The sequence below is a fragment of the Poromitra crassiceps genome (assembly GCF_964638095.1).
Source record: "Poromitra crassiceps genome assembly, chromosome: 8".
Classification (NCBI taxonomy): Eukaryota; Metazoa; Chordata; class Actinopteri; order Beryciformes; family Melamphaidae; genus Poromitra; species Poromitra crassiceps.
Genome location: NC_139629.1, coordinates 4,456,189 through 4,482,412, shown reverse-complemented (window position 1 = coordinate 4,482,412; position 26,224 = coordinate 4,456,189). Strand labels below are relative to the sequence as shown.

The window sequence follows — 26,224 nt, the reverse complement described above, 5'->3', positions numbered from 1 at the left end:
TATATATATATATATATATATATATATATATATACAGTGTGACCAAAGAAAGAAAACATACTTGCAGAATTTGAACAATATCTTTTCAAATACAAGCACTGGCCCTGTGCTGCCCAGAATGGTAAGGGGCTGCCCAGCAAACAGGGAATAGGCGATTCCTGTCATTGAGGCTCCAAACAGCGACTCTATTGCACTCTGGGGGATGAGAAAGGAGACAGACATAAATATTGATTATTGAAGGTTACTCCAAGAGCTAGCATTGTCTGGTTGCAAGTACTGAATAGTAGGGCATTCAGGACTACTCTCCCCAAAAGGTAGTCGAATAGTCGAATATCTTTTTTTCCCCAGCTAATAAAAATGATCAATTCTTGTAAAAAAAAAAAAAAAAGGTCTCAAAAACAGCTAGTAATGGGTTAACTAATGTAGGTTGGACCAACTTGGGGGTATGTGAAATAGCAGAGTCCCGATTGGCTCTGAGAGGCTGTTAATACCGACTTAGTGTCCTCTAGAGAGCGAGTGGCGTCAGCGCGAGGACCAAAATGCGAGACTCATTAGCCAATGAACAGCCAGGAATGGGTCTCGCGCTACTTTTGCATGCTAAAATAAAGCTGATAATGTACAATTTGATTCAAGGGGGGAAAAACCCTTTCAGAGTACAACAACACAAGCTGTCTATTTTGCTGCAACTCGACAGTGCTGCTTAATCCAGGACCTTACTTCCTGGAACTCTTGAGAGTAAAAAAAACTGGTCCATTGGAGTGAATGGAGCTGTCGCGACTCTTCTATCTACACAGCTCTGTACCGACTGTTTGACTGCAGTAACAACATAGACGGGAGTCTTTCCCTCTCTAAATACCTTCAAAAAATGTTGATTTGACATGACATCATACAGAAAATGATTGTTCAAACAAAGCTGTTCAATTTATTGATATGGTTTATTCCTAAAAGTCGACTATGAAGCACAGTGTCGACTAGTGATTTTGAGAGTGAACGGTTGATACAGTCTTGAGGCAAATTACATGTCTGAGGGGCAAAAAAAACAGTGTAAAATAGTATTGGCAGCATTGTGAACAGTGAGAGGAAAGGACTGGTGCCTTACTATGCGTCCTTCCGTTGCCTCGCCCAGTAGTCCTCCAAAGGTGATGACAGGGGACATGCAGGCGCAGTAGAGGAACAAGAACGAGGCCAGACACTGTAAACTAAAACCATCGAGGAAGTCGGACAGGTAGTTTATTGTTGTTGTTTATTGTTTAAAAGGATCCCCATTAGCTGCCGCCAAAGTGACAAGCTAGTCTTCCTGGGGTCCACAGAGAAAGACAACACAAAATACAAAACATAGCAATACTCGAGATACATATGAAAAACACAATTCACTTAACAATGATAATCTAAGAGCAGTAAAACATTATAGACATCATTATATACATCATCAGAAATTTTTCAGAAAAAGTGGTAGGGGTAGGTATTCATTATTACATTCATACATTAGGTTTTTCCACTCACAAACGTGAACAGTATTTGCTCACATATTTAAGTAGTGTGTTCTTAGATGGTACTTGAAAGATACCTTGCTATTTAAATTACGTATATTCTGGGGACAATTATTCCAGTGATTGATGGCACGATAAACAACTGTCCTCTTTAAAGCATTTGATTTTGGGTGTGGTAACATAATCTGTCCATCATCTGCTGACCTGGTGAAATGAGAATGAACCTGACTGCATTTGACAATTTGTCTGTATAAGAAAACAGGTTGAGAAGAAAAGACAGTGTTCCTGAAAAATTTAACCGTGTTGAAAACCAGCCTATTCTCTACCGTTAACCATGAGAGTTGACAGTGCATACTGATAATGTTTGTTCTTATGGAACAATGTAAGACTAACCTGGCAGCTCTGTTCTGGGCAGTTTGCAATTTCTTTAGTTGACCTTTGGATGCAGAAGCCCATACAGGTGCACAATAATCCAGGTGACATAAAATTAAGGATTTAGCCACCTGTCCCACAATGTATGTAGGGACATAAGAAAGACATTTCCTCACCATGGAGATACCACTACCCATCTTCTTCACCATGGTGTCAATGTGTTCTGCCCATGACAGCTGGCTATCAATTATTGTGCCCAGTAATTTTACTTTGTTTACCTGTTCTATAGGTTCCCCAGACAAGTTCAAACTCATTTTTGGTGCAGGTGACAGTCTATGACTCGATCCAAAGATAATTGATTTGGTTTTAGAGATGTTCAGTACCAACTTATTCCTTTTTATCCAGTCAGAAACCATATTTAACTCAGCTGATAAAACATTGTCCAGTTCACTGACAGTTTTTGCAGCATAATACAGTGTGGAATCATCGGCATACATTTGTACAGTTGCTTTACACAAAACTGATGGTAAGTCATTTGTGAAAATGGCGTATAGGAGTGGCCCAAGGCAACTCCCTTGCGGGACCCCGCAGTCCAAGACCTTAGAGTGAGACCAGCTGCCAGTGTAATATACCTTTTGTGTCCTACTTGTGAGATAACTCTTCATAAATACGATAGCGGTTGGACTAAATCCATAGCATTTTAGTTTACCGATCAGCAGTTCATGATCTATGACATCGAATGCTGCACTAAAATCAAGTAATACCGCACCAGTCATCTTTGAGTTATCCATTTCCTTGAGCCAGTCATCTGTCATTACTGTAAGGGCGGAGCAAGTTGAATGGTTAAGTCTGTAAGCATGTTGAAAACTTGTGTTTAAGCCATTACAGTCAAAGTATTCCTGTATTTGTGAGTGGACTATTCTCTCCATCAATTTACTGAGAACTGGGAGAATAGTGATAGGTCTACTGTTCTTCCCAGTGAGTGCTAGTCTGCCATCTTTAGGTAAGGGAATAATTTTACCCTCTTTCCATATAGTGGGATAAACACCTTTCATTAAGCATGCATTTAATATATGACATATCGGACCATAAACATAGTCAGCTGCCAGACCAAGTACCTTACTGTCCAGCAAGTCAGTGCCTACTGAGCTGTGTTCAGGGAGAGACTTCAACAGCTTCCTTACTTCCCGCTCATCTACACTGTTAAACTGAAAAGTGCAACTCTTATCTAACATCACATGATTTTTTATGAGCTTTAGATAATCAGAATCAGTATTGTCCATATTCTGTCTTAGTGCATAGACCTTATTTATGAAGAAATCATTAAAATAATTCGCTATATCAGATGGTTTGGTCAGAAACATGCCTTCTGACTCCACAAAGGAAGCCCCGCCAGTTTTTCTTCTCCCCATTATTTCATTGAGGGTTTTCCAGAGCTCTCTACCATCTTGCTTTACAGTGTTTATTCTTTGCATGTAATATTCCTTCTTCATTGATCTATTCAGTTTTGTAACCTGGTTTCTCAGTTGACAATACTTGAATTTATCCTCCACTAATCCAGACTTTACTAATGTAGATTTGGCGTCGTCTCTTTCCTTCATGAGGCTCTTTAGAGTCTCATTCAGCCATGGAGCTGGTCTAGCTTTCACAATACACTTTCTCATAGGGGCATGCTTATCAACAATCTTCATGAAGCTGTCCATAAAGATATTTAAGGAGACCTCAGGCTCATCAGCAGCATACACATCAGTCCAGTCAATATCACCAACATCTGCCAAAAAACAGTCAGGAATGAATTTCTTGAACATCCTTTTATGTATTATATTGACCTTGCATTTAGGAATTTTAGTTTTCCTGGTAATTGCTATAATATTATGGTCACTAAAACCCACAGATCGAGAAACTGGTTTAGTGCAGCATTCAGGAATATTTGTGTAAATATGGTCTATGCAAGTGGCAGAAATATGGCCAGCACTGTTAGTAAAGACTCTGGTTGGTTGAGAGATCATCTGAGACATATTACAAGCATTGATTAATGATACCATCTTTTGTTTCATTGGACAGTGATTCGCGAACCAGTCTATGTTCATATCCCCAAGTAAAAAAATATCACCACTCACATCTGTAACTCTGTCAATTAACACACATAAATCATGCAGGTATTGCATATCAGCCCCAGGAGGTCTATAGCAGCAGCCGATTAGCACCGGCTTTAGGTGAGGAAGATGCACTTTGACCCATAGACATTCTAAACTATCTGACATGAACTCAGAGCACAGTGTTGCCGGAAAGTGATTTCTGATATATAATGCTATGCCACCCCCATGTTTATTCCTGTCCCTTCTAAAAAGATTATAGCCATCAATGGAAACCTCTATGTCAAAAACAGTAGCATCCAGATGGGTCTCTGATACGGCCAAGATATGAATGGAGTTTTCTGTAATCAGAGAGTTAAGTTCATGTACCTTATTTCTGATGCTGCAGACATTCAAATGGGCCATAACAAGACCCTTTGAAAAAGGAAGAAGATGCATATCATCAGTGGGCCTACTATCCATAAAAAAAATAAAAATGCAGTTCAGTTCAGTCCAATGAGCTCAAGTTAAGGAAACCAGAGAGCTAGTCTCTAGCTCCTGCTCCTGGCTTTTGGAAAGGGGGATGGACAATAAGCTTGTCATGTCGGATGTAGGCAATGTCGCCTCGTTCTCTGGCAGCTTTCATGGCTGGAATGAGCTCTCTACGCTTTTGCCTGACAGCTTCAGTGTAGTCCTCATTTATGAAGATTTTTGTACCTTTGAGGTTCTTAGCCCTCTGGAGTACAGCAGCTCTGTCTTTATATCTTGCAAACTTCACCAGAATGGGTCTGAGTCTTTCACCCACTGCAGGTCCTCCTGTGCGGGGACCTCCTGTGCGATGGGCCCTCTCCACTTCTATCTCTCTCTGCAGCTGCAGTTTCTCCACAAAGATCCTTTTCACCTTCTCCTCTGAATCAGCCCAGGTTTCCCCGGGAGATTCCGCTATACCCTCTATAACTAAATTATTTCTCCTTGATTGACCTTCTAGGTATTCCAGTTTATCTGTCATAGCAAGTAAACTGTCACATATTTTCAAAATATCTGACTGCATGGCTGCACCATGGTCAGATTGCTTCGTGTAATTGATTTTAATTTCGTCCACTTCCTTCTGGGTAAACTGAATACTGGTTTTAATTTCTTGGACTTCTCTTGTTATCAAGTCATGTCTGTTATTGGTGGATTCCATGATCACTTTAACAAAACTTTGAAAGTTTTCCTGCTGCTGTTGCAGTAGAGCTGTAAACATTTCTTTCTGTTTAGACAGTAGATCATTTACCTGCTCGAGTGAGACATACTCATCTTCAGCTTTAGGCTCGGGTGGATTTTTCTTTGGAGGCATTATCTGGCTGCTATAGCCTGGAGCTGGCCTGGTGGTAGCTGGGCTGCTGTAGCCTGGGGCCGGCCTGGAGGTAACTGGGCTGCTGTAGCCTGGAGCTGGCCTGGAGGTAGCTGGGCTGCTGTAGCCTGGGGCTGGCCTGGAGGTAGCTGGGCTGCTGTAGCCTGGAGCTGGCCTGGTGGTATCTGGGCTGCTGTAGCCTGGGGCTGGCCTGGAGGTAGCTGGGCTGCTGTAGCCTGGAGCTGGCCTGGTGGTAGCTGGGCTGCTGTAGCCTAGAGCTGGCCTGGTGGTAGCTGAGCTGCTGTAGCCTGGGGCTGGCCTGGAGGTAGCTGGGCTGCTGTAGCCTGGGGCCGGTCTGGAGGTAGCTGGGCTGCTGTAGCCTGGGGCCGGCCTGGTGGTAACTGGGCTGCTGTAGCCTGGAGCCGGCCTGGTGGTAGCTGGGCTGCTGTAGCCTGGGGCTGGCCTGGAGGTAGCTGGGCTGCTGTAGCCTGGAGCCGGCCTGGTGGTAGCTGGGCTGCTGTAGCCTGGGGCTGGCCTGGAGGTAGCTGGGCTGCTGTAGCCTGGAGCTGGCCTGGTGGTAGCTTGGCTGCTGTATCCTGGGGCCGGCCTGGTGGTAGCTGGGCTGCTGTAGCCTGGAGCTGGCCTGGTGGTAGCTGGGCTGCTGTAGCCTGGGGCTGGCCTGGAGGTAGCTGGGCTGCTGTAGCCTGGAGCTGGCCTGATGGTAGCTGGGCTGCTGGAGCCTGGGGCCGGCCTGGAGGTAGCTGGGCTACTGTAGCCTGGAGCTGGCCTGATGTTAGCTGGGCTGCTGGAGCCAGGGGCCGGCCTGGTGTTAGCTGGGTTGCTGTAGCCTGGCCTGGCAATGAGTTGGAATTTCTGGAGCGTAGATCTGGTTTTACTCACAGATATTACTTCAGTGTGGTAAAAAGAGACTTTAAACCACTCGTGGAGCTTTTGCTGGGAGAAATATTTGAGGATTAAGATGATTTTCGGCAGATTGATCTCAAGAGGTTTCACAGTGCAGCAGCACTGGCATCCATTTTGAGTAGTGAGGGGTCTTGCGCTTGATGTCTCGGAAGAGACCACCAAACAGCCTGGGAATCAGGGGGGAAAAAATCATACTCGTCATACAAAGTCAGCCATTCAGGCTCAAACTAAATCAACCATTGCAGTCATTTTCAGAAAATTAACGATACTGCGTATACAATATACTGTACAAGACATTTTGAGATGGTAGATTTCAAAGTGAAGGCATGGCGTTTCCAAAAACAGTTCACACATTTTACTAATGCGGTTACAGATTTCAGTCTGACAGATTCATTATTTTTTTATATATATATTTTATTTTCAGTTTTTCAGTTTTGTGTTCATACATGGACAGTGTGAGACAAAGAAGAAAAGGGAAAAAAAAAAAAATTACACATGGAAATGAAACAACAATAACAACCAGATCAATCAAAACAAAAATAAAAGGGGAGGCTACCAGACATGTGTATGGGTTTTTTTCTCCTTCAAATAAACAAAGATGATATCGTACATATTTATGGCTTCTACAGGGATATATATCATTGTTTCACAAGGGGGGTCTATCGGAGACCAGCCGGTACGAGTCACCCATCGCCCCTAACCTCGTGGAGGTGGGCGAGAAACGGGTCCCAAACAACTAAAAATCTCCCGAGTGAGTTGGTCCTCAGGAACCTGAGTCTCTCCATCCATATAACAGATGCCATGTCCGCCAGCCACAGCTGAAAAGAGGGTGGAGAGGGGGACTTCCACTCCTGCAGGATGAGTTTCTTGGCAACGATCGTCCCCTGAGTCAGAGACTGTTGCACAGCCGTAGGGAAGTCCAAAGAGGACTCCGAGCAGCCGAAGATAGCGAGTCCTGCCTCCGGCTGAAGCGTTATTTTGTAGGCCTTAGAGCAGGGGTTCCCAACCTTTTTTGTGCCAAGGACCGGTAGATAGATGGGGACAAAAGTCGCGGACCGGTTGTCAAATTTAATAATATACTATTAAACCACTGCCTTAGAGTAGCAGTCAAATACCCTGGCCCAGAATGTGGTCAGTGAGGGACAGCAGCAAAAAGCATGAGACAAGAGTGCTCTCTGACACATGACACCCGGCACATAGTGGAGAGACTGATGGAAAAATCCCAAGCAAGCAATGACAGATTCATTCTTGAAGACTTTGCAGGACTACCTGTCCGACTTCCTTGATGGTTTTAGTTTACAGTGTCTGGCCTCGTTCCTGTTCCTCTACAGGATTTAACTTGACTTCCTCGATGGTTTTAGTTTACAGTGTCTGGCCTCGTTCCTGTTCCTCTACAGGATTTAACTTGACTTCCTCGATGGTTTTAGTTTACAGTGTCTGGCCTCGTTCCTGTTCCTCTACAGGATTTAACTTGACTTCCTCGATGGTTTTAGTTTACAGTGTCTGGCCTGGTTCCTGTTCCTCTACAGGATTTAACTTGACTTCCTCGATGGTTTTAGTTTACAGTGTCTGGCCTGGTTCCTGTTCCTCTACAGGATTTAACTGGAGTTCCTCGATGGTTTTAGTTTAGTGTCTGGCCTGGTTCCTGTTCCTCTACAGCATACATGGGCAACATACGGCCCGCGGGCCGTATGCGGCCCGCGGGCGCCCCCTGTGTGGCCCGCGATAGAATTGCAAAAAAAAAGTTTTTTTTTTTTTTTTTTTTTTTTTTTTTTTTTACACTGCACCTGAACGCAACATGCAAGATACCCGCTGAATAAGTGTCCAAATGTTCATGTCATTCTGGCCAATACTCTTCTGTTATAGCATTTCAGTTGGAATATGGAATATCTTTCAATAATATTTATGACTAAAAGGCTAAAAGTAATCTCATGTGTAAGAAATGACTGTTCTACATTGAAGTAGAAATTTAAATAATTAACTTGTTGGTTTTGGATTTATTTAGCTTCAAGAGTGCATTTTTGTTTTGTTTTGTTTGAGAATCCCGGGCCACTTACTGATACTTAAATGCTTAAATTAACCCACTCATATTCTGGTTTATTTCAAGAAAAACATTTCGGCTAGTGGAAATTCGAATTGGCTGGTAACTTTAAAATCTAGCAGCCATATTGGCAGGTGGTGAAAAAGTTAATTTCAAGCCCTGCAGGGAGAGCAGGTGGTGACATAGGAGTGAGTGAGAAAAGGATCAAATATTGGTGGTTAAGACTGAATAATGACATGACAACTGTTGATTTAAAATTAGTTATTCCTCTAAACCTGGCTTCAAATGCCAAAAAAAATTCGCGCTGGCGCCGTTCAGCCCTCAGCAAAAACTGGTAGCGAGGACATTTTTTTGTGGCCCTCTCTATCATCAAAGTTGCCCTCATGTGGCCCCCCATGAAAAATAGTTGCCCACCCCTGCTCTACAGGATTTAACTTGACTTCCTCGATGGTTTTAGTTTACAGTGTCTGGCCTGGTTCCTGTTCCTCTACAGGATTTAACTGGAGTTCCTCGATGGTTTTAGTTTACAGTGTCTGGCCTGGTTCCTGTTCCTCTACAGGATTTAACTTGACTTCCTCGATGGTTTTATGCTGCCTTCCAGACACCTGGGACGTGGGTGTTTCCCAGTGGAAAAGTCCCACCCCCCACCTTCAAAGCATTCCAGAGCACAAAGGCAAAACGCAACCAAGAAACATGGCGGACCGTGACAAACTTTTTTTTGTTTAGCAAATAGCAAGACAGCTTAACAACGAGTAGAGCACCATCCTTACATATTTAAATGAAAATGAGGAGCAGCAATGACACATAATGTAACAGACTCTATTAGACATTTTATTAAGGCACTTAATACTTTGGACTACATACTCCATGTTGCGGCCATTGTTGTGTGACGTCAGACAACTGGTTCCCAGCCTAGTGGGGGTAGATTTTTTTCTCCCAGTTTTCAAGTGGGAGCTCCCACTTTGAGTGCCGTTCCAGCGCACTTTTCCTAATAGGAGGCCAGAAAATCTGAAGGTCCCAGTTGTCTGGAAGGCAGCATTAGTTTACAGTGTCTGGCCTGGTTCCTGTTCCTCTACAGGATTTAACTGGAGTTCCTCGATGGTTTTAGTTTACAGTGTCTGGCCTGGTTCCTGTTCCTCTACAGGATTTAACTTGACTTCCTCGATGGTTTTAGTTTACAGTGTCTGGCCTCGTTCCTGTTCCTCTACAGGATTTAACTTGACTTCCTCGATGGTTTTAGTTTACAGTGTCTGGCCTGGTTCCTGTTCCTCTACAGGATTTAACTTGACTTCCTCGATGGTTTTAGTTTACAGTGTCTGGCCTGGTTCCTGTTCCTCTACAGGATTTAACTTGACTTCCTCGATGGTTTTAGTTTACAGTGTCTGGCCTGGTTCCTGTTCCTCTACAGGATTTAACTGGAGTTCCTCGATGGTTTTAGTTTACAGTGTCTGGCCTGGTTCCTGTTCCTCTACAGGATTTAACTTGACTTCCTCGATGGTTTTAGTTTACAGTGTCTGGCCTGGTTCCTGTTCCTCTACAGGATTTAACTGGAGTTCCTCGATGGTTTTAGTTTACAGTGTCTGGCCTGGTTCCTGTTCCTCTACAGGATTTAACTGGAGTATGACAGAGTGAGATATCCCTGTGATCGAAAAGGCCGGCTACAAAATGCAAAGAGAGAGCTCACTGGAGTGGGTTGCCGTGGAAACCACTTTATGGCTACTTACCAGGGCTGAAACAGACTAAGTTGAACCAGAAATAGACGGGGCACATTATTATTCTTTTGAAGTATACATTTTTCGAATCACTTTTTTTTGTTGAGAATTTTTTTTCCCCCATTTTAGAACACTAGTATTTTGGCATCAATTGGTGTCTAAGAAATGTAATGTATTTTCTCAAATGCAATCTTAAAGGATTCTCATGGTAACAGCGATTTTTATTTGAACCTACAGTACCGGTCCGGTACATTATGTCTGTGAGCTGTATTTCAAGGCTTTTAGCTCACAATTGGAGCCAATTACTGTATTTCAAGATTGACAGCTAAGAACGGTATGTGGGAATTCAGAAAAGCAACAGGAGCAGAGCAAACGCAGTGTTGATTTTGTTATTTTCATAGGATTAGTTGAGGTTAAGCGATCCATTCTAAACACCAGCCTTGTCCTTTAAAAGACTGTTTTCATTGAATACTCAAACACTACTGATTTACTTCTCATAATTCATCCACATGGCCTGTATCTTCCCTATACAGTATAATGCTGTCCTGTGCTGTGCTTTAATTATTCCCTCCACAAACAAACAACGTTTTGCCCAGCAGGTTTACAGGATGTTGCTCCAATCTCTCTGGCTCCTGCAGTCTATGGGATGGAGAGTATTAGATCATAATCCTGTATTAAAATACCACATATTATTTTAAAGAAAAAACAAGATACACCCAAAAAAGAAAACAAATATATAGCATTAAAGTTAAAAATATCAATCTTTGATATTAGACCTTTTCTCTAAATAAATATAGTGCCTCGTAAAAATATTCAGATTATCATAGGCTACATATATATCTGTATATTTCTATGCTATTACCGTTCTGATGTTTCGTGTCCCTGAAAATGATTGATATTTTTAACTTTAATACTTAAGCAATATCACACGAGAGGGAGTGCGGTTGTTGGCTAATATCGGCACTGCTGTGATTCGGTGCGGCCTCGTGCCGAAGATAATCACAGCAGTGCCGATATTAGACAACAACAGCACGACCTCGAGTGTGATATTGCTTTTATACAACAGTTCTATTAAACAAAGCTGATTAAAAAAATGACAAAAAGCTGAGAAAATATATGATTTCTCTATTTATTCCTCCGCCAACAAAAATAGTTCCCTCAGCTTTCTGCTTTGCCGAAAATGTAGCCTAATCAGCCTAATTAACTGCAGGCTGTCTACTTTACTACTGTCTACTCTACAGCTGTGAAGCATTTTGTTGATTAGAGCAGCTGTGAAGCGGAGTGATCTACACACAGTGAAGCGCCAGTGCGTTATCATGAAATATTGGCACTGGTAGGATCCCTCTTGTCCAATCAAATTGCCCGGCCGGAACTAACTGTTGTATAATATATATTTTCTTTTTTGGGTGTATCTTGTTTTTTCTTTAAAATAATATGTGGTATTTTAATACAGGATTATGATCTAATACTCTCCATCCCATAGACCACAGGAGCCAGAGAGATTCCAATGGATCCTGATTGACCTACACCTTCACTGCTTGTGGGCACTTCACTGATTGCCTGACTGATTGGGTGGGGGTGTATATAAAGGCTGGGTGGAGCAACATCCTGTAAACCTGACGGAGCCCTTGCTGGGCGAAACGTTGTTTGTTTGTGGAGGGAATAATTAAAGCATGGGACAGCACTATACTGCATGCAGACTTTTCTTTTCTTTAAATCTTAAGTGTTTTGTGATCCAGCACCAGTTTTTTTTAGGAGTCCGGAGGATGTGCATATTTTTTCTTATCTGTATCTTCCCTATACCTGCATGACTTGTTTTTGTGAGAAAACAGAAGACACTTGAGGAACAACGCTTGGCACTGAGAACGCACACGTCCATCTTCTGAATGGGACTACAGGTGGAAACTAGCCCTTGGGCTATAACCTGGCATGTTTACTGTACGGCTGTACTGTTCATTAATGTGCAATGTCCCATTCTTTAAATAAATGAATCTGAATCTGAATCTGAATCACACTGCATTTAAAGAAGCACGCTTCTATTCTCCATCACATAGCTCCATATTCACTCTGTAACTGTCCTGCCGTGTCCACCCACTTCTTTTTTTAAATACCATAAAATAGATCAACCCTTGGTGGCTTAAAAGTGAACAAACATCCAATTCTAAATGGCTTCAGTACGGAAGCCGGAGTGCGCGAGTGGGCTGCTTGCTGTAGTGCCTCAGAGCTACATATCCACGGCTACACATCAGGCCGTCAGGCTTCATACAGCCCTTCACTGAAATACTGGCTGATCAGAATTCACTGTGACCATGACCAAAAGCAATGCCAGTGTTTCCCTACCATTCTACAGGCCCGCCAGGCCAGAAAATATATAAAAATATATATATATATATAGATATAGATATAGATATATATATACTTTTTTTTTTTTTTCTGCTCTCCCCAAAATTTCAATAAACCTTTATGGCATATTATTATAATACAACAATACTAGTGTTGACAGGAATAGAAGATGCCAAATCATTCAAAACAATAAGCATTTTGCTTTTAGGAGCATCGTGCCAGCGTGCGCCGCTGTTCCAAAACATGTCAACGTGTGTTGCCTGGGAAACGCAGATCCCATAATACAACTGTTCGCATCGCATCCCATAATAGTATGATGATACTTGGGATGCCATTGGGAACATAGATGCGAACAGGTTAGATAAAAGTTTAGCGTCGCCAGCGAGGGCCCCCACCGTTGCGGTCGGGGTACGTTTCCAAATCTCTCCAGGCCTGAAAATGTTTCTAGGGGAAACACTGAATGCTGTCTTTTTGCCGGAGGGGCTTACTGACTCACTCACTCACTGACTGACTGAGTCACAGTGGCTCCCCGTTGTTGAAACACCTGTAATCAACTAGTTGAACCTGTGTCAGCCAAACTCCACAGAGTAGAGTGGGAATAGTTTGGCCTTAAGTCAAATGAGAGAGGAGAGTCAATTAACCTTCCAATTAACCAATTAACATTTAACCTGGACAAGCTGGTATGGACTTTAAAAACAGTGGCAATGAAAAGTGGCAAAACAACTAAAGCTAATCTAAAACATAACCATCCCATCTAGTTTTCCAAACTGGGAAAAAAGCAGTTGGAGATATTCACACATCAGGTTTTTATGGATGATCAGTGATTTATAATAATTGCGGTGATCATCTGCAATATTGGTGATTCTATTAAAAAATAATAGCTCAGAGCAGCTCATAAAAATACAAATAAAATTACGGTGTACTGTTAATTCTTTGGGACTGTGAACTTAGTTCAAGATTGAAAATTGTGAACTATGAACGTGAACTAGTTAATTTTAAGCTATGTGAACTGAACCTTGAGCTAGCTCTGATGTCAACTTGTAGTTGAACACTGAATTGAATGGCAGCAGTCCGGGTCTGGCTTAACTAGGCTTGCCTAGTCTTGTTTCTTTTCTGACTTCCTCACCTTCCAGTGCGCTGCAGCTCAGGACCCCCATGGCCGCCATGCTCCTCTTCCTCTGCGTCATCTGCTAACCTGTTAGCTAAACCGCTGCTTTTCTTCCGCTTCTCCTGTTCAACAAACATTGAACAGCACTTGGGTTCTTCTTTAAGTGGAAATCCAATTAGGACAGTCACATGAGTTTAGGAAACCTGATACATTTCATGATACATTTTAAAGATGAAATGATACATTTCATCTTTAAAAAAAAGTGTTGCCATCAGAAAGAAAGATGAGTTCAAACTAACCTGAGAAGGTACATTTTTGGGTGGCTCTATCCGTATGGACGGGTCCCATTCCCCTGGAGGCAGGACTGTCACTTGATCAAGGAACTCATCAATCCCAGCAATCAGATCATTTCGGTCCTTAGCTTTGTAAGCAACATCATGGAAAACCTGGAAATGAGGAAAAATTATTGACTGAATTCAGTCCTGTTTGAATATATTACGGTAGTATGTACTGTATGTTACGGTAAATGTAGAGAAACGAGAAATCTGTATCTTGCCTTTCACACGGGAGGGCCGGATTCATGTCCCGCATGTGGACACACCGTGTCTGACGTGTTCAATTCTTTAACCCTAACTCAAACCATAACCCTAGCCAAGTTGTTTGACTTGCCTAACCTATCCATGGAAACGCAGTACCGTTTTCAACCAGGAAACCGTGTCACAACACCAGGCACCAGTCTTTTTGTCAGTGATGATAGAGATCGCAGCCTGAGTCGCTGACAAAAAGGAGGAAGTGACTTATCCACTAATTTTTTTTTATTTATTTATTTTTTATTTAGCCTTTATTTATACAGGGAAGCACTTGAGAGCGAGCTCTCATTTCCAAGAGCGCCCTGTTACAAAAGAACATATACAGAAGTTACAGACAGACAAGATTACAATATTCACACTCAAAAACACGAGCATTCCTCCTGCAGAGTGCTCTGTGAGAGCGCTTTGAAGGCTTCAAAGGAGACAAAGTGGTCCAATTTCAATGTGTTCTGAAGACTGTTCCATTTGTCTGGGGCATAATAAGAAAAGGCAGTCTTGCCTTGCTCCGACCTCACAGTAAACAGTCTGATGTGAGAACGTGAGCGTGTTTGATGACTTATATTGATATGGGTGAGGAGTGAGGACAGGTACAAGGGGAGCTTTCCGGTTAGAGCTTTATAGATGAACAATAAGCAGTGTTGCTCTCTTCAAACCGTCAGGGAGGGCCAACCCACCTTATTATATAAAGTGCAATGATGTGTACGAAAGCCGTCACCTGTGATGAAACGCAGAGCACTATGATATACTGCGTCTAGCGGCTTCAAAATGGAGGGGGAGGCGTGCATATATAAGATGTCTCCATAATCGAAAACCGACATTATTAGTGACTGTACTAAAGATTTTCTAGTAGAAAGTGAGAAACAGGATTTGTTCCTATACAGAAAACCTATTTTTATTCTTAGCTTTTTTGTAAGGTATTCTATATGAGTGTGAAAGGAGAGTTTTGAGTCCAGCCAGATGCCGAGGTATTTATAGGAATTAACTTGATCTATCTGTTCGCCCTGAAGTGTACGGATGTAAATGTTGTTGCTGGGAATAGGGGATCTTGAGAATGACATCCATTTTGTTTTCTTTGAATTTAGGACTAGTTTGAGGTCAAGCAGAGACCGTTGGAAGGTGTCAAAAGCAGTCTGTAGACTTGCAGCGGCCTGTGCAGGAGTGGGCCCGAAGCAATATAGAATTGTATCGTCGGCGTAATAATGGACAAAACTATGACCGGAGGGGGAGTAAATACTATTTATGTATAGGGTAAAAAGGATTGGGCCGGAGATAGATCGTTGCGGGACGCCATTGTCAATTAAGAGAGGACTGGATTTGTTATTACCGACAACAACAGCCTGCTTTCTCCCAGAGAGGTAGCTGGAGAACCACCTGATGGAAAGATCGTCCAGGCCGATGGAGGACAGTTTATTTAATAAAATTCCATGGTTCACTGTGTCAAAGGCTTTGGAGAGGTCAATGAATAGGGCAGCGCAATGCTGGCGGCTGTCGAGGCAATTAAGAATATTGTTTATAACTAATGATGTGGCGGTAATGGTGCTATGACCGGGTCTAAACCCTGATTGATGGGGATGAAGGATATTATATGTGTCTAAGTAGTCCCGAAGTTGTTGATTCGCCAAGGTTTCCAGAACCTTGGCTAAGCAGCACAGCCTAGAAATGGGACGATAGTTATCCAGGTCACTGGGGTCACCTCCTTTAAGCAGGGGTGTGACCTGAGCAGTTTTCCAGATAGATGGAATTTCACCGGAAGTGAATGTCAAGTTGAAGATGTGGGCAAGCGGAGCGGAGATCAACTGAGCACTAAGGCGTAGGAGAGATGGGGCTATGTCATCCTCGCCTTTAGATTTCTTAATGTTCAGATGTGAGAGGGTTTTGAGGACTTCTAATTGTCTAAATGAGAAACTATCAATGAGGGTGAAGGGGGGTGGTGTGATCGCGTGCATTCCCGTTTGGTCATGGGTATGAGTCACGGGAGCAGAACTGGCAGAATGCCTATCAAATAAATGACTAGCAGATGCAAAATGTTGATTAAATGTATCACATATCTGCGATTTGTCCGAGATGACTCCATTCTCACCGTTGATCTGAGGAGGGAGAGCGGAGGTGGGCGTGGTTTTCATTGATTTAATGGTTTTCCAAAAACTGGCTGTATTTCCTTGAGCGTTAGTGAGGGAGGTTAAGTAATAATTGGATTTGGCTTTCCTGATTGTACTGATGCAATTGTTCCGTAGCTTCCTAAAATATGACCAATCTGTCGGGGTGCCGGTGGATCTGGCAATGGACCAGGCGGAATCTCGGAGTCGCAAGGCAGATGAAACTTCATCTGTGAACCAGGGACTTGTGCGATTTTTTACTCTAAAGTTTTTATAGGGGGCGTGTTTATCAGTGATAGTGGTGAAAATATGAGAAAAATGTTTCAAAGCTAATTCTGGGTCGGGGATTAAGGATAATCGATTTAGGTCTGAGTGAAATAGATCATGTACAAAACCCTGTTCCGAGAAGTCTTTGAAATTGCGTTTTTTGGTGACATGGCCTTTGGGTATGGACATTTTTGATATCCTGACACAGGCTATGGGGCAGTGATCACTGATGCTCTGGGGGAAAACGCCGCTCTGGGGGTATTTGAGGGGTCTGTTGGTTAATATGATATCAATCAAAGTAGATTTCGAAGGGTTTTTTACGTTTGGTCGTGTGGGGTGATGAATGAGTTGAGAGAGGTTTAATTCCAGGCAAAGCTGTTTTAAACTGGTGGAGGTCTCTGAGATCCAGTCCAGATTCAAGTCACCCAAGACTACTAATTCAGAGGAGACGAAGTTAGACAACATATTCCCAAGGTCGATTAGAGCTGATTTTGGTGCAGAGGGTGGGCGGTAAACGCCAGTGACAACGATATGGGCGTCGCCTCCTACACAGATATCCAGTACTATGCACTCAAAACATTTTGGGATGGAGGAGGCTGAGAGAGCGCAGGTGACTAAGTGTTCTCGAGTATAAATAATGACCCCGCCCCCTTTGGCCCTCCTATCAATTCTGAAGAGATTGAAACCGGATAAGGCAACATCAGAATCCAGAACTTTGCTACTCAACCATGTTTCTGAGATGACAAGAATGTCTGGGGTGGTGTCATTAACCAAAACAGAAATTAAGTCCATTTTGGGGAGAAGGCTCCTGATATTTAAATGTAAGAGCTTCAAGCCACAAGAAGCCCGAAACTCCTGTGGCGAATTCAAGTCATGTAACATGTCAGGCCTGGGTGCACAGGGAGCAGGATTTGCCGGGATGAGTCTCAGATTATCCTCTGTAACGCCCCTTGGTCTCGAAACATGTCGAGGAAGACGCATAACACTGGGGGATAAGACAACGATAGCATGGAAGTCGGGATCATGAACACAAGGACCTGAGGTATGCTGTGAAATGGCTACAGATTGGAGGGAGAGATGAGCTGTAGGCTGTGGTACCGGGGGTGGGCAATAGGGGGAGCTGGTGCAGGGGATGGGCACAATACTGACCGGGTATGAGGCAGGTGAGGAAGAATGCTGGAGGTGCTCTGAATACAGTCATGCGCGTGGGAGAGAGTGAACCGCATGCTGGACGTTGCAAAGCAGCATTTGGCTGCCACGTTTGTTCGGATGAATCCCGTCTCTGCCAAACAGAGAAGCACGATCCCAGAATAGATTGAAATTATCAATGAAAGACAATTTGCGCGATCCGCATTCGGATTTGAGCCAGGTGTGCAGCTGGAGGATGCGGCTGAAACGCTCACATCCGCGGCCAAAACAGGGGATGGGGCCACTAACAAAGATGGACTTTTCGCTGCCTTTTAAGAGATTAAGTAGGAGGTTGAAATCGTTTTCGGTGCGGACAGACTCACGACGGGATGCATCGTTTGACCCCACGTGGACGATTATGGATGTTATGGAGGCTGGGAGAGAGGGCAAGAGGACTCGGAGTTTGTCTGTGATGACGGGGACTGTAGCACCAGGGAGGGTGTGTGTGACTGCGTTAAAAAAGCGCATATCCCTTGTTATTGAATCGCCAATGATTAACGTAGTGGGGGGGAAGAGAGGACATGGAGGTGAGGATTTTGGTCTGGTAATCTGGACAGGAGGGTGATTAGATGAGGAGGTACTGGTGACTTGCTTGGGAGGGGGCTCAATTGAATGGTGCTGAGGAAGCCCCCCAGACCGGCTGATGACCGCTAACCTCAACGTTTTGCGGCGGGCGGAGGACGACGATGCCCGTCGCTTCCCCCCCTGACCAGAGGTGGATTTAGCAGCCGCTTGGGTGATGCTGGCGCCAGGTGGAGAGTTGGCAGCGGCATCAGTCACCCCAGTAGGAGAAATGGGGGCAGGATGGGGGGTGAAATTAATGATAGTGGAACCAATCCGCGAGGAGGGGGGACATTGTTGAAAGCGATGCTCTGCATCCGAGGCGGTCAGATTGGAAATGGCTGGGGGGGGGGGAGTAATTGGCGATTTCGGAGATACAGGCGGAGTATTGTGATGCAGTGAGGGGAACTCCTGCATATCCAGGATGGAGAATTTATTGCTGGTGGTGACCTGAGGGGCGGGGGATGGGTTGGAGCAAGGACGGGGGTTCCGGCTATGTTTTTCCTGACCGACCCGCGACCAAGGCGCCCGCTGGGCAGGAGTGGAACTAACCGGGGGCGGAGCCTTACGCTTTTCCCCCAGTTTGGCCCGGTGGTCAGCAGCCTCCAGGGACGGGAGCTCGTCAGCAGCTGAGATGGCGGAACCGATGGCCGCCGGAATCATTGAGTCTGTTGAATCATCCCCGGGGCCAGGACGGGCGGAGAACAGGGAGTCGAGGGCCAGCTCTTCATCTCTGAGCTGGTACAACACGGAGATTCTTCCTTCCAACACAGACACTTTGTGGATCAGGTGGAGACAGCTGTCGCAGTCAGATGATGAGGTATGTGATGTCATGGTGGTGGTGGATGCTGGGGATGAAAAGAGCTATGGCCAGTAAAAGGAACTTATGACGGGACTAGCGTTAGATAAGACTGGGTTTGTTGTGGTATTAGCAAGCAGGCAGCGGCACCGGGAGACACTTACTCGCGAGGGCTACACAACGGTAGCCCACAGCGGAAGGTAGAGATTGCGAGTACACACGCACACACGTAGACACGTAGGTCCTGTTCAGGTCGGGACTTACCGGCACAGGCCCAAAGACTGGGCCTGCTGCGGTGGATCAACCTCCCGGTAAGCAGAATAGGTGGATTCCTCTCGATGGATGATTGTTGTTGTGAGTTATGGCTAATGCCACCGCTAACGCGGCTAGCTAAGGAGCTAGAGGCTGGCGCCAACTGAACCAGGCCAGGACAGGTAGACTAAAAACACTTAAAAACTTACGATCGAAGCATCCGATCGTTAAAACACGATTATTATATTAAAATAGACAGATGAATCTACCTGAATCTAAAAGATAGAGTAAAAATGTGGTTTAGAAATTGATAAAAAAGAGTTAGGTTTGAGGAGCTGCTATCACAGAGCTGCCAGGTCGGCCATCGTAGAATGTCAATTTTGATCCAAAAGTACTGTATGTTAAAGCCTTGAGTTGAAGTGTTCCGTCACTTCAGGAATTTAAGCTAAGAAGTGATGCAACCTGCGAGAATCTGAATATGACATCTGGTTGACATTCAGACGAACGCACGTGCTCTTTTCCAAAACATGAATTAATAAATAAACACTGACAGCATGTTTACCTATTAACAATGTGTTGATGATAGTTATATTTGTAATAGATTTGTACCTCATCTGTCATAAGTGTTGCGATGGACCTTCCAATCTCATGATACTGAGGCCCTCTGCCCATCGGCCCTAACAGGATGAACAGGAACCTGAAGGCAAAAAGAAGTCAGTGAAGAAGACAGTAGGGGTGGGAATCACCAGATGCCCACGATACGATACTAAAACGATACTTGAGTCACGATACGATAGTATTGTGATATTGCGATATCGCCGATATTGCGATATATTATAAGTCTCAAGTCCATGTCAAGTCGATGTCATTAAGGTCAAGTTTCAAGTCTAAATTTAGAACAGTCAAGTTGGGCGGAAACCTCTTATCTCCAAATGTGTCAATTTTCTTCTTTTTTTCCATAAATGGATTTAGTGGGTACCCAAAAATAACCTGTAACCTTAGGTACTTTGGACCAGCAAAATATGTTATTTTACTGGTTATTAATGTTGTTATTACTATTACACTATGTTAAATTGGGAATGTTTTTTTTCTTCCTTGTGAAAAATAGCTTTTTTTTGGCTATATTGCGGGTCATGATCCTCATGTTTTCGTACATTGTTGACAATCAAAATGGAATCACAACCGATTCAGTTGTAGCTGTAAGTCAGATATGGTTCAAAGCAGCGATACGAAGAGACATTTGTCAAATGTTGAGTGTGTTTGGTTGGAATAAGGTCAAGTTGTGCAGTAACCTTGTGGCGATGGGGACCTCAGCCAGTCCGCTGAGCAGGACCGCAGGGGAGAGGCGGACAAACGCCACCACTGGCTTGTTTAGAAACTCCAGCTCTCCCACCAACACATTACATGCCTCTGCCCCCAGTGGGATCTTCTTCATGAAATGAAGGTCTATCTGAAAAAGGACACAAAATAAATTACATTTATTTCAGTTAAATCCCTGACAAACACACCCGATAATCGGCAATGTCTGGGCCGTCGGTGAGCTTCTGTCGCCCCCTAGTCTTTGCGGTGTGTCCTGCACCGTTGGTTCTAGTCGGCCTTGTTGGCGCCTTTTTCGGGCGATACATGTTGATTGGCTAGTCAGCTGGTAGCGAAGCAGTGAATAGGTTGTTTCCACCCACGTGATTCCGATAACGCCGAAAGATGACGTTGCTGGGTGGCAGCTCTCCCAGAGCTACTATGGAGAATGGAGAAAAGCGAGTATGCAAGAGGGTTGGTTTGCAAACAAGCCAATGGTGAATGGTCTCACCCCGGTCATCCATCTTGACGTGACGTCACATGAAAACAACCTATGAGAAGAGAGGGCACGCACAAAACGTTCTGGTTTGTATCCGCAGTCCTAGGGTCTCACGCAGGTGCAAGTATGTGTTAGTTGACCGTCGGCTGTAGTCTTTGTGGTTTGTTCTAGTGCAACTTAGGCCATGTTCAGACTAGGAGAGCAAATCTGATTTGTGAACTTTAGTGACCTATTAATTACTTTATCCAGATTGGTTTTTATGAGTCTGGACGCTCCAAGTCTGATTTGTGTCACTTGTCCCAAACCACATATGGAGGTAGTTTCCAATCTGCTTTTGACTGATGTGACTTCAGTGCGGACGCGCAGATCCACCAAATCTGATTTGAACGTCACTCGCAACTCGTCATCAAATACTTCTGCGCAGGAAAACCACGTCACCAACGTACGTATTTACTGACGCCCACGTCGTTACCATAGCAACCCATGCAGATAGGCTGTTTAGGTCTGGACACACAGATCCGACTTGAGAATCAGATTTGTGGCAGTGCGGACACACTCCCAAATCAGATTTGGGAAACGATTCAAGATAATGATGATTAATGACTTTATCAGCAAATCAGATTTGCCTGTAATGTGAACATGGCCTTATTGTCCCCAACGAAGGCGGGCAATGCAATAGTCTGCCTTCGTTGCCGCAACTTCTTTGCTGTTGCCCCAGTGTGTAGCCGGCTTTAAGCGTTTAGGCCATGTTCACATTATGTACAACTCCACATGAGCACAATCAATTGGGAGGCATTGTGCGTGCTCTATACCTACCTTGCTGACGTCCACAGCACTGTTGTCTCTACCGACGTCCCCTTTTCCATCTGGAGCCGCTGACTGACACTGGGAGAACATCGTCTGACCTGGATAATTCACAGAAGAGAGCGATGATCAACTTATATATAAAACTGTCCTAAAAACTATGCATTTAGGCAAGAACAACTCTAACTTCAAACTCCAATTTCCATAACTGTGTGTGATCTACTGTGTCCTCATGTATTCACAGAGCACTGAAGGACTAATAAGTGCGTATGGCTAGAGAGGACAGAAGTGTGAAGATGACATCGCTGATTATAATGGAAGATGTTGTGAATGTGAATGAAGCTTGTCCACCAGGAATTTCATCAACGTTGTTGTCTCAAAAAGCCCAGGCAGATAAAACATGATTGCTCGTCCCAAGCTGCCTGACAGGATTGCAGCCAGGGATTCAGTTTCTGTATCCGTTGAACAGAGAGTCAAGAAATAATACTAATTACAGTGTTTAATATGTTGAAAAAGCATGAAGTGGAGCTTATCAGTGATTGCTGCTTTGAAATTAACTTGTGGTTTTCCACACTGGGAACTTAACATGCCCATGCTGTGTCGCTCATGAATCTAGTATAGCAGGAAATGATTCACTAAAGAGTGTTTGATTGCATTCTGTGTGCACTTCTTTTGTCATGTGATGCATTCTGTGTGTGCACTTCTTTTGTCATGTGATGCATTCTGTGTGCACTTTTGTCATGTGATGCATTCTGTGTGTGCACTTCTTTTGTCATGTGATGCATTCTGTGTGCACTTTTGTCATGTGATGCATTCTGTGTGTGCACTTCTTTTGTCATGTGATGCATTCTGTGTGCACTTCCTTTGTCATGTGATGCATTCTGTGTGCACTTTTGTCATGTGATGCATTCTGTGTGCACTTTTGTCATGTGATGCATTCTGTGTGCACTTTTGTCATGTGATGCATTCTGTGTGTGCACTTCTTTTGTCATGTGATGCATTCTGTGTGTGCACTTCTTTTGTCATGTGATGCATTCTGTGTGCACTTTTGTCATGTGATGCATTCTGTGTGCACTTCTTTTGTCATGTGATGCATTCTGTGTGCACTTCTTTTGTCATGTGATGCATTCTGTGTGCACTTCTTTTGTCATGTGATGCATTCTGTGTGCACTTATCTGTGTGCACTTCTTTTGTCATGTGGAAAGCTGGCAAACTTGAAGCTTATGAAATATGTTTGGCAATGTAAAAGGCAATTAATGTTTCCAATTATGAGCATGGTCGTGGTTGAACTAAATTTAGCCCAGAATCCAACCAAACCGTTTAATTTAAAGGTAAAAAGAAATGCTGTGAAAATCAACAGTGAATATATTCACATATTTATAGACTGTACTTTTGAACATGAATATTTTTTATTTTAAACTCATCCTCCTAGTCCAAGCTGTTCAAACGATGACATGTCTAAGCCCTTTAAGTGATCCTGGAAATGTATTTGGAGTCTTTTTATAAATAGACCGTTCCTTCATCAAGTAGAGCTGAGAGACATGTTCTGTGTTGGTGTGAGAGCTGGAGTAGAAGAAGTCAGACTGCTGCACGAGGGCTGTTTCAACCAACACACTACACTTCACTATATGCAACGATTCTCGCATCTCACACTGCGACAAGTAGAGAAAACTTGTAGAGATAATAGTGTTCTTGTTCACTACAGTTTGCCTGTCTGCAGCAACCACCAGGTCAAATACCTGTCAAATTGGATTCACAAATACATTTCTGCTTCCAACGTAACTTCCAGAAACATCTTCCTGTGTAGCTGAATGTGTGGCTCCTCTACAAGTAATTTATCCTTTTCATTATCGACAACGGTACAACTTCTTGACCAGAAACTTGAGGTACAAAAACCTTTTTTTCAGTTGCTATTCACATGTATTGACACAACTGATACCCTCTCCAACAGTTTTACAGTGTATTGGTTGGCAAAAACAAGATACTTTATACATTTCTTTCTTGTTCCTTCTTCTCCAGCGGCTGAATATCGCAGATAATCAGCAGGTGTTGGCTGTGACAAGGGGGCAGCAGAGGGCTTGGAGGTGGATGGCGTCAAGAATGAAGAAGAGATGGGAGGAACAGGACTGGCAAGAGGGGTGTGATGCAGCTGATTCTCACTCTTAGACCCAGCTGCCATGAACGGGCCCCAAAGGGAGGGCATGAGGCTAGAACAGAGAGATGGGTAACCTGCCTACACATGAGCATACGCACAAATAAACACAACACATACACACACCTATGTGGACGCACATAAACACACAAGCAGCACACACAAATGCAAAGATATAAAGATACACAAGCACATTCACACAGAACCAGACATGGCGTGAGGAGATGAGAAGATAGGACATTAACCTTGTAATGTTCAATGAAGTTAAGACAGTGGGTGAATAAGACAGACACACATCACCATCAACACGATCACAGATGCAATAAGGAGTCCAAGAGGGTTGTGTATCAAAGTCCTCCACTTCCCTCACCGTTCTTGTCCAGGTGGAGCTCGGACGCCCGTCGGCTCATGTCAGTGAAGGAGCGTACGACGATGTCAGCCAGCTTCGTCTGGTTCTGGTGATGGTGCTGCTTCAGCAGTGTTTCGCGCACTTTCTTCCTGAGCTCATCCCCCAGTGGAGAGTACAACTCCTGCTGGTCCAACACCATGTCTGAGGAAGACGCAGACAAGATGTTTGCATCCACATTTCAGGACTCTAGCTTTTATCCAGACTGACTTAGAATGACTTGCGAATGAAGAATACGCTTAAATTCCAAGATTGACAGCTACAAGCAACCAAGAGCATAAGACCTCTGTGTCTCCACTAGAGTATTTACCTCTGTGTCTCCACTATAGTATTTACCTGTCTCCACTAGAGTATTTACCTCTGTGTCTCCACTAGAGTATTTACCTGTGTCTCCACTAGAGTATTTACCTGTGTCTCCACTAGAGTATTTACCTCTGTGTCTCCACTAGAGTATTTACCTGTGTCTCCACTATAGTATTTACCTCTGTGTCTCCACTAGAGTATTTACCTCTGTGTCTCCACTAGAGTATTTACCTGTGTCTCCACTAGAGTATTTAATGTACCTCTGTCTCCACTAGAGTATTTACCTCTGTGTCTCCACTAGAGTATCTACCTCTGTGTCTCCACTAGAGTATTTACCTGTGTCTCCACTAGAGTATTTACCTGTGTCTCCACTAGAGTATTTACCTGTGTCTCCACTGGAGTATTTACCTGTGTCTCCACTACAGTATTTACCTGTGTCTCCACTAGAGTATTTACCTGTGTCTCCACTAGAGTATTTACCTGTGTCTCCACTAGAGTATTTACCTCTGTGTCTCCACTAGAGTATTTACCTGTGTCTCCACTAGAGTATTTACCTGTGTCTCCACTAGAGTATTTACCTGTGTCTCCACTAGAGTATTTACCTGTGTCTCCACTAGAGTATTTACCTCTGTGTCTCCACTAGAGTATTTACCTGTGTCTCCACTAGAGTATTTACCTCTGTTTCTCCACTAGAGTATTTACCTCTGTGTCTACACTAGAGTATTTACCTCTGTGTCTCCACTAGAGTATTTACCTGTGTCTCCACTAGAGTATTTACCTGTGTCTCCACTAGAGTATTTACCTCTGTGTCACCACTAGAGTATTTACCTATGTGTCTCCACTAGAGTATTTACCTCTGTGTCTCCACTAGAGTATTTACCTCTGTGTCTCCACTAGAGTATTTACCCCTGTGTCTCCACTAGAGTATTTACCTCTGTGTCTCCACTAGAGTATTTACCTCTGTCTCCACTAGAGTATTTACCTCTGTGTCTCCAATAGAGTATTTACCTGTGTCTCCACTATATTATTTACCTGTGTCTCCACTAGAGTATTTACCTGTGTCTCCACTAGAGTATTTACCTGTGTCTCCACTAGAGTATTTATCTCTGTGTCTCCACTAGAGTATTTACCTGTGTCTCCACTAGAGTATTTACCTGCCATCTCTTCAATGGAATTAGCCCTCATGTCCAACAGCACAGTGCTGTTCATAATGCAGCTGCGGAGTTCAAACAGGCTGTGTAGAGACAGGGTGGCTACGTAGGGCTTGCTCCAGCGCTCCCCTCCATCCTCCACATCCTCCTCAAACTTCAGCCACCTGCAGCGGGGGTATGAGTCCCACAGTGACAACAGAGCAACAGACAGGAGAGAGGTTTGAGTCCCACAGTCACAACAGAGCAACAGACAGGAGAGAGGTTTGAGTCCCACAGTCACAACAGAGCAACAGACAGGAGAGAGGTTTGAGTCCCACAGTCACAACAGACAGGAGAGGAGAGAGGTTTGAGTCCCAGTCACAACAGACAGGAGAGAGGTTTGAGTCCCACAGTCACAACAGACAGGAGAGAGGTTTTGAGTCCCACAGTCACAACAGACAGGAGAGGAGAGAGGTTTGA

The 26,224-nt window shown here is 43.9% G+C and overlaps 1 protein-coding gene across 1 annotated transcript in view; it reads right to left on the bottom strand.

Annotated features, from left to right (window-relative positions):
* Positions 1-26,224, bottom strand: part of slc4a10b (solute carrier family 4 member 10b) — a gene marked incomplete at both ends in the record, with an annotated part of 44,977 nt that overhangs the window by 5,708 nt on the left and 13,045 nt on the right. Inside the window, 10 exons of the mRNA XM_083641550.1 lie at positions 62-195; positions 1,100-1,225; positions 6,316-6,364; positions 13,420-13,523; positions 13,701-13,847; positions 19,764-19,851; positions 20,447-20,604; positions 21,766-21,854; positions 24,276-24,455; positions 25,769-25,929. Coding sequence (XP_083497676.1) covers positions 62-195; positions 1,100-1,225; positions 6,316-6,364; positions 13,420-13,523; positions 13,701-13,847; positions 19,764-19,851; positions 20,447-20,604; positions 21,766-21,854; positions 24,276-24,455; positions 25,769-25,929 — 1,236 coding nt within the window. The remainder of the gene's footprint in view (positions 1-61; positions 196-1,099; positions 1,226-6,315; positions 6,365-13,419; positions 13,524-13,700; positions 13,848-19,763; positions 19,852-20,446; positions 20,605-21,765; positions 21,855-24,275; positions 24,456-25,768; positions 25,930-26,224) is intronic.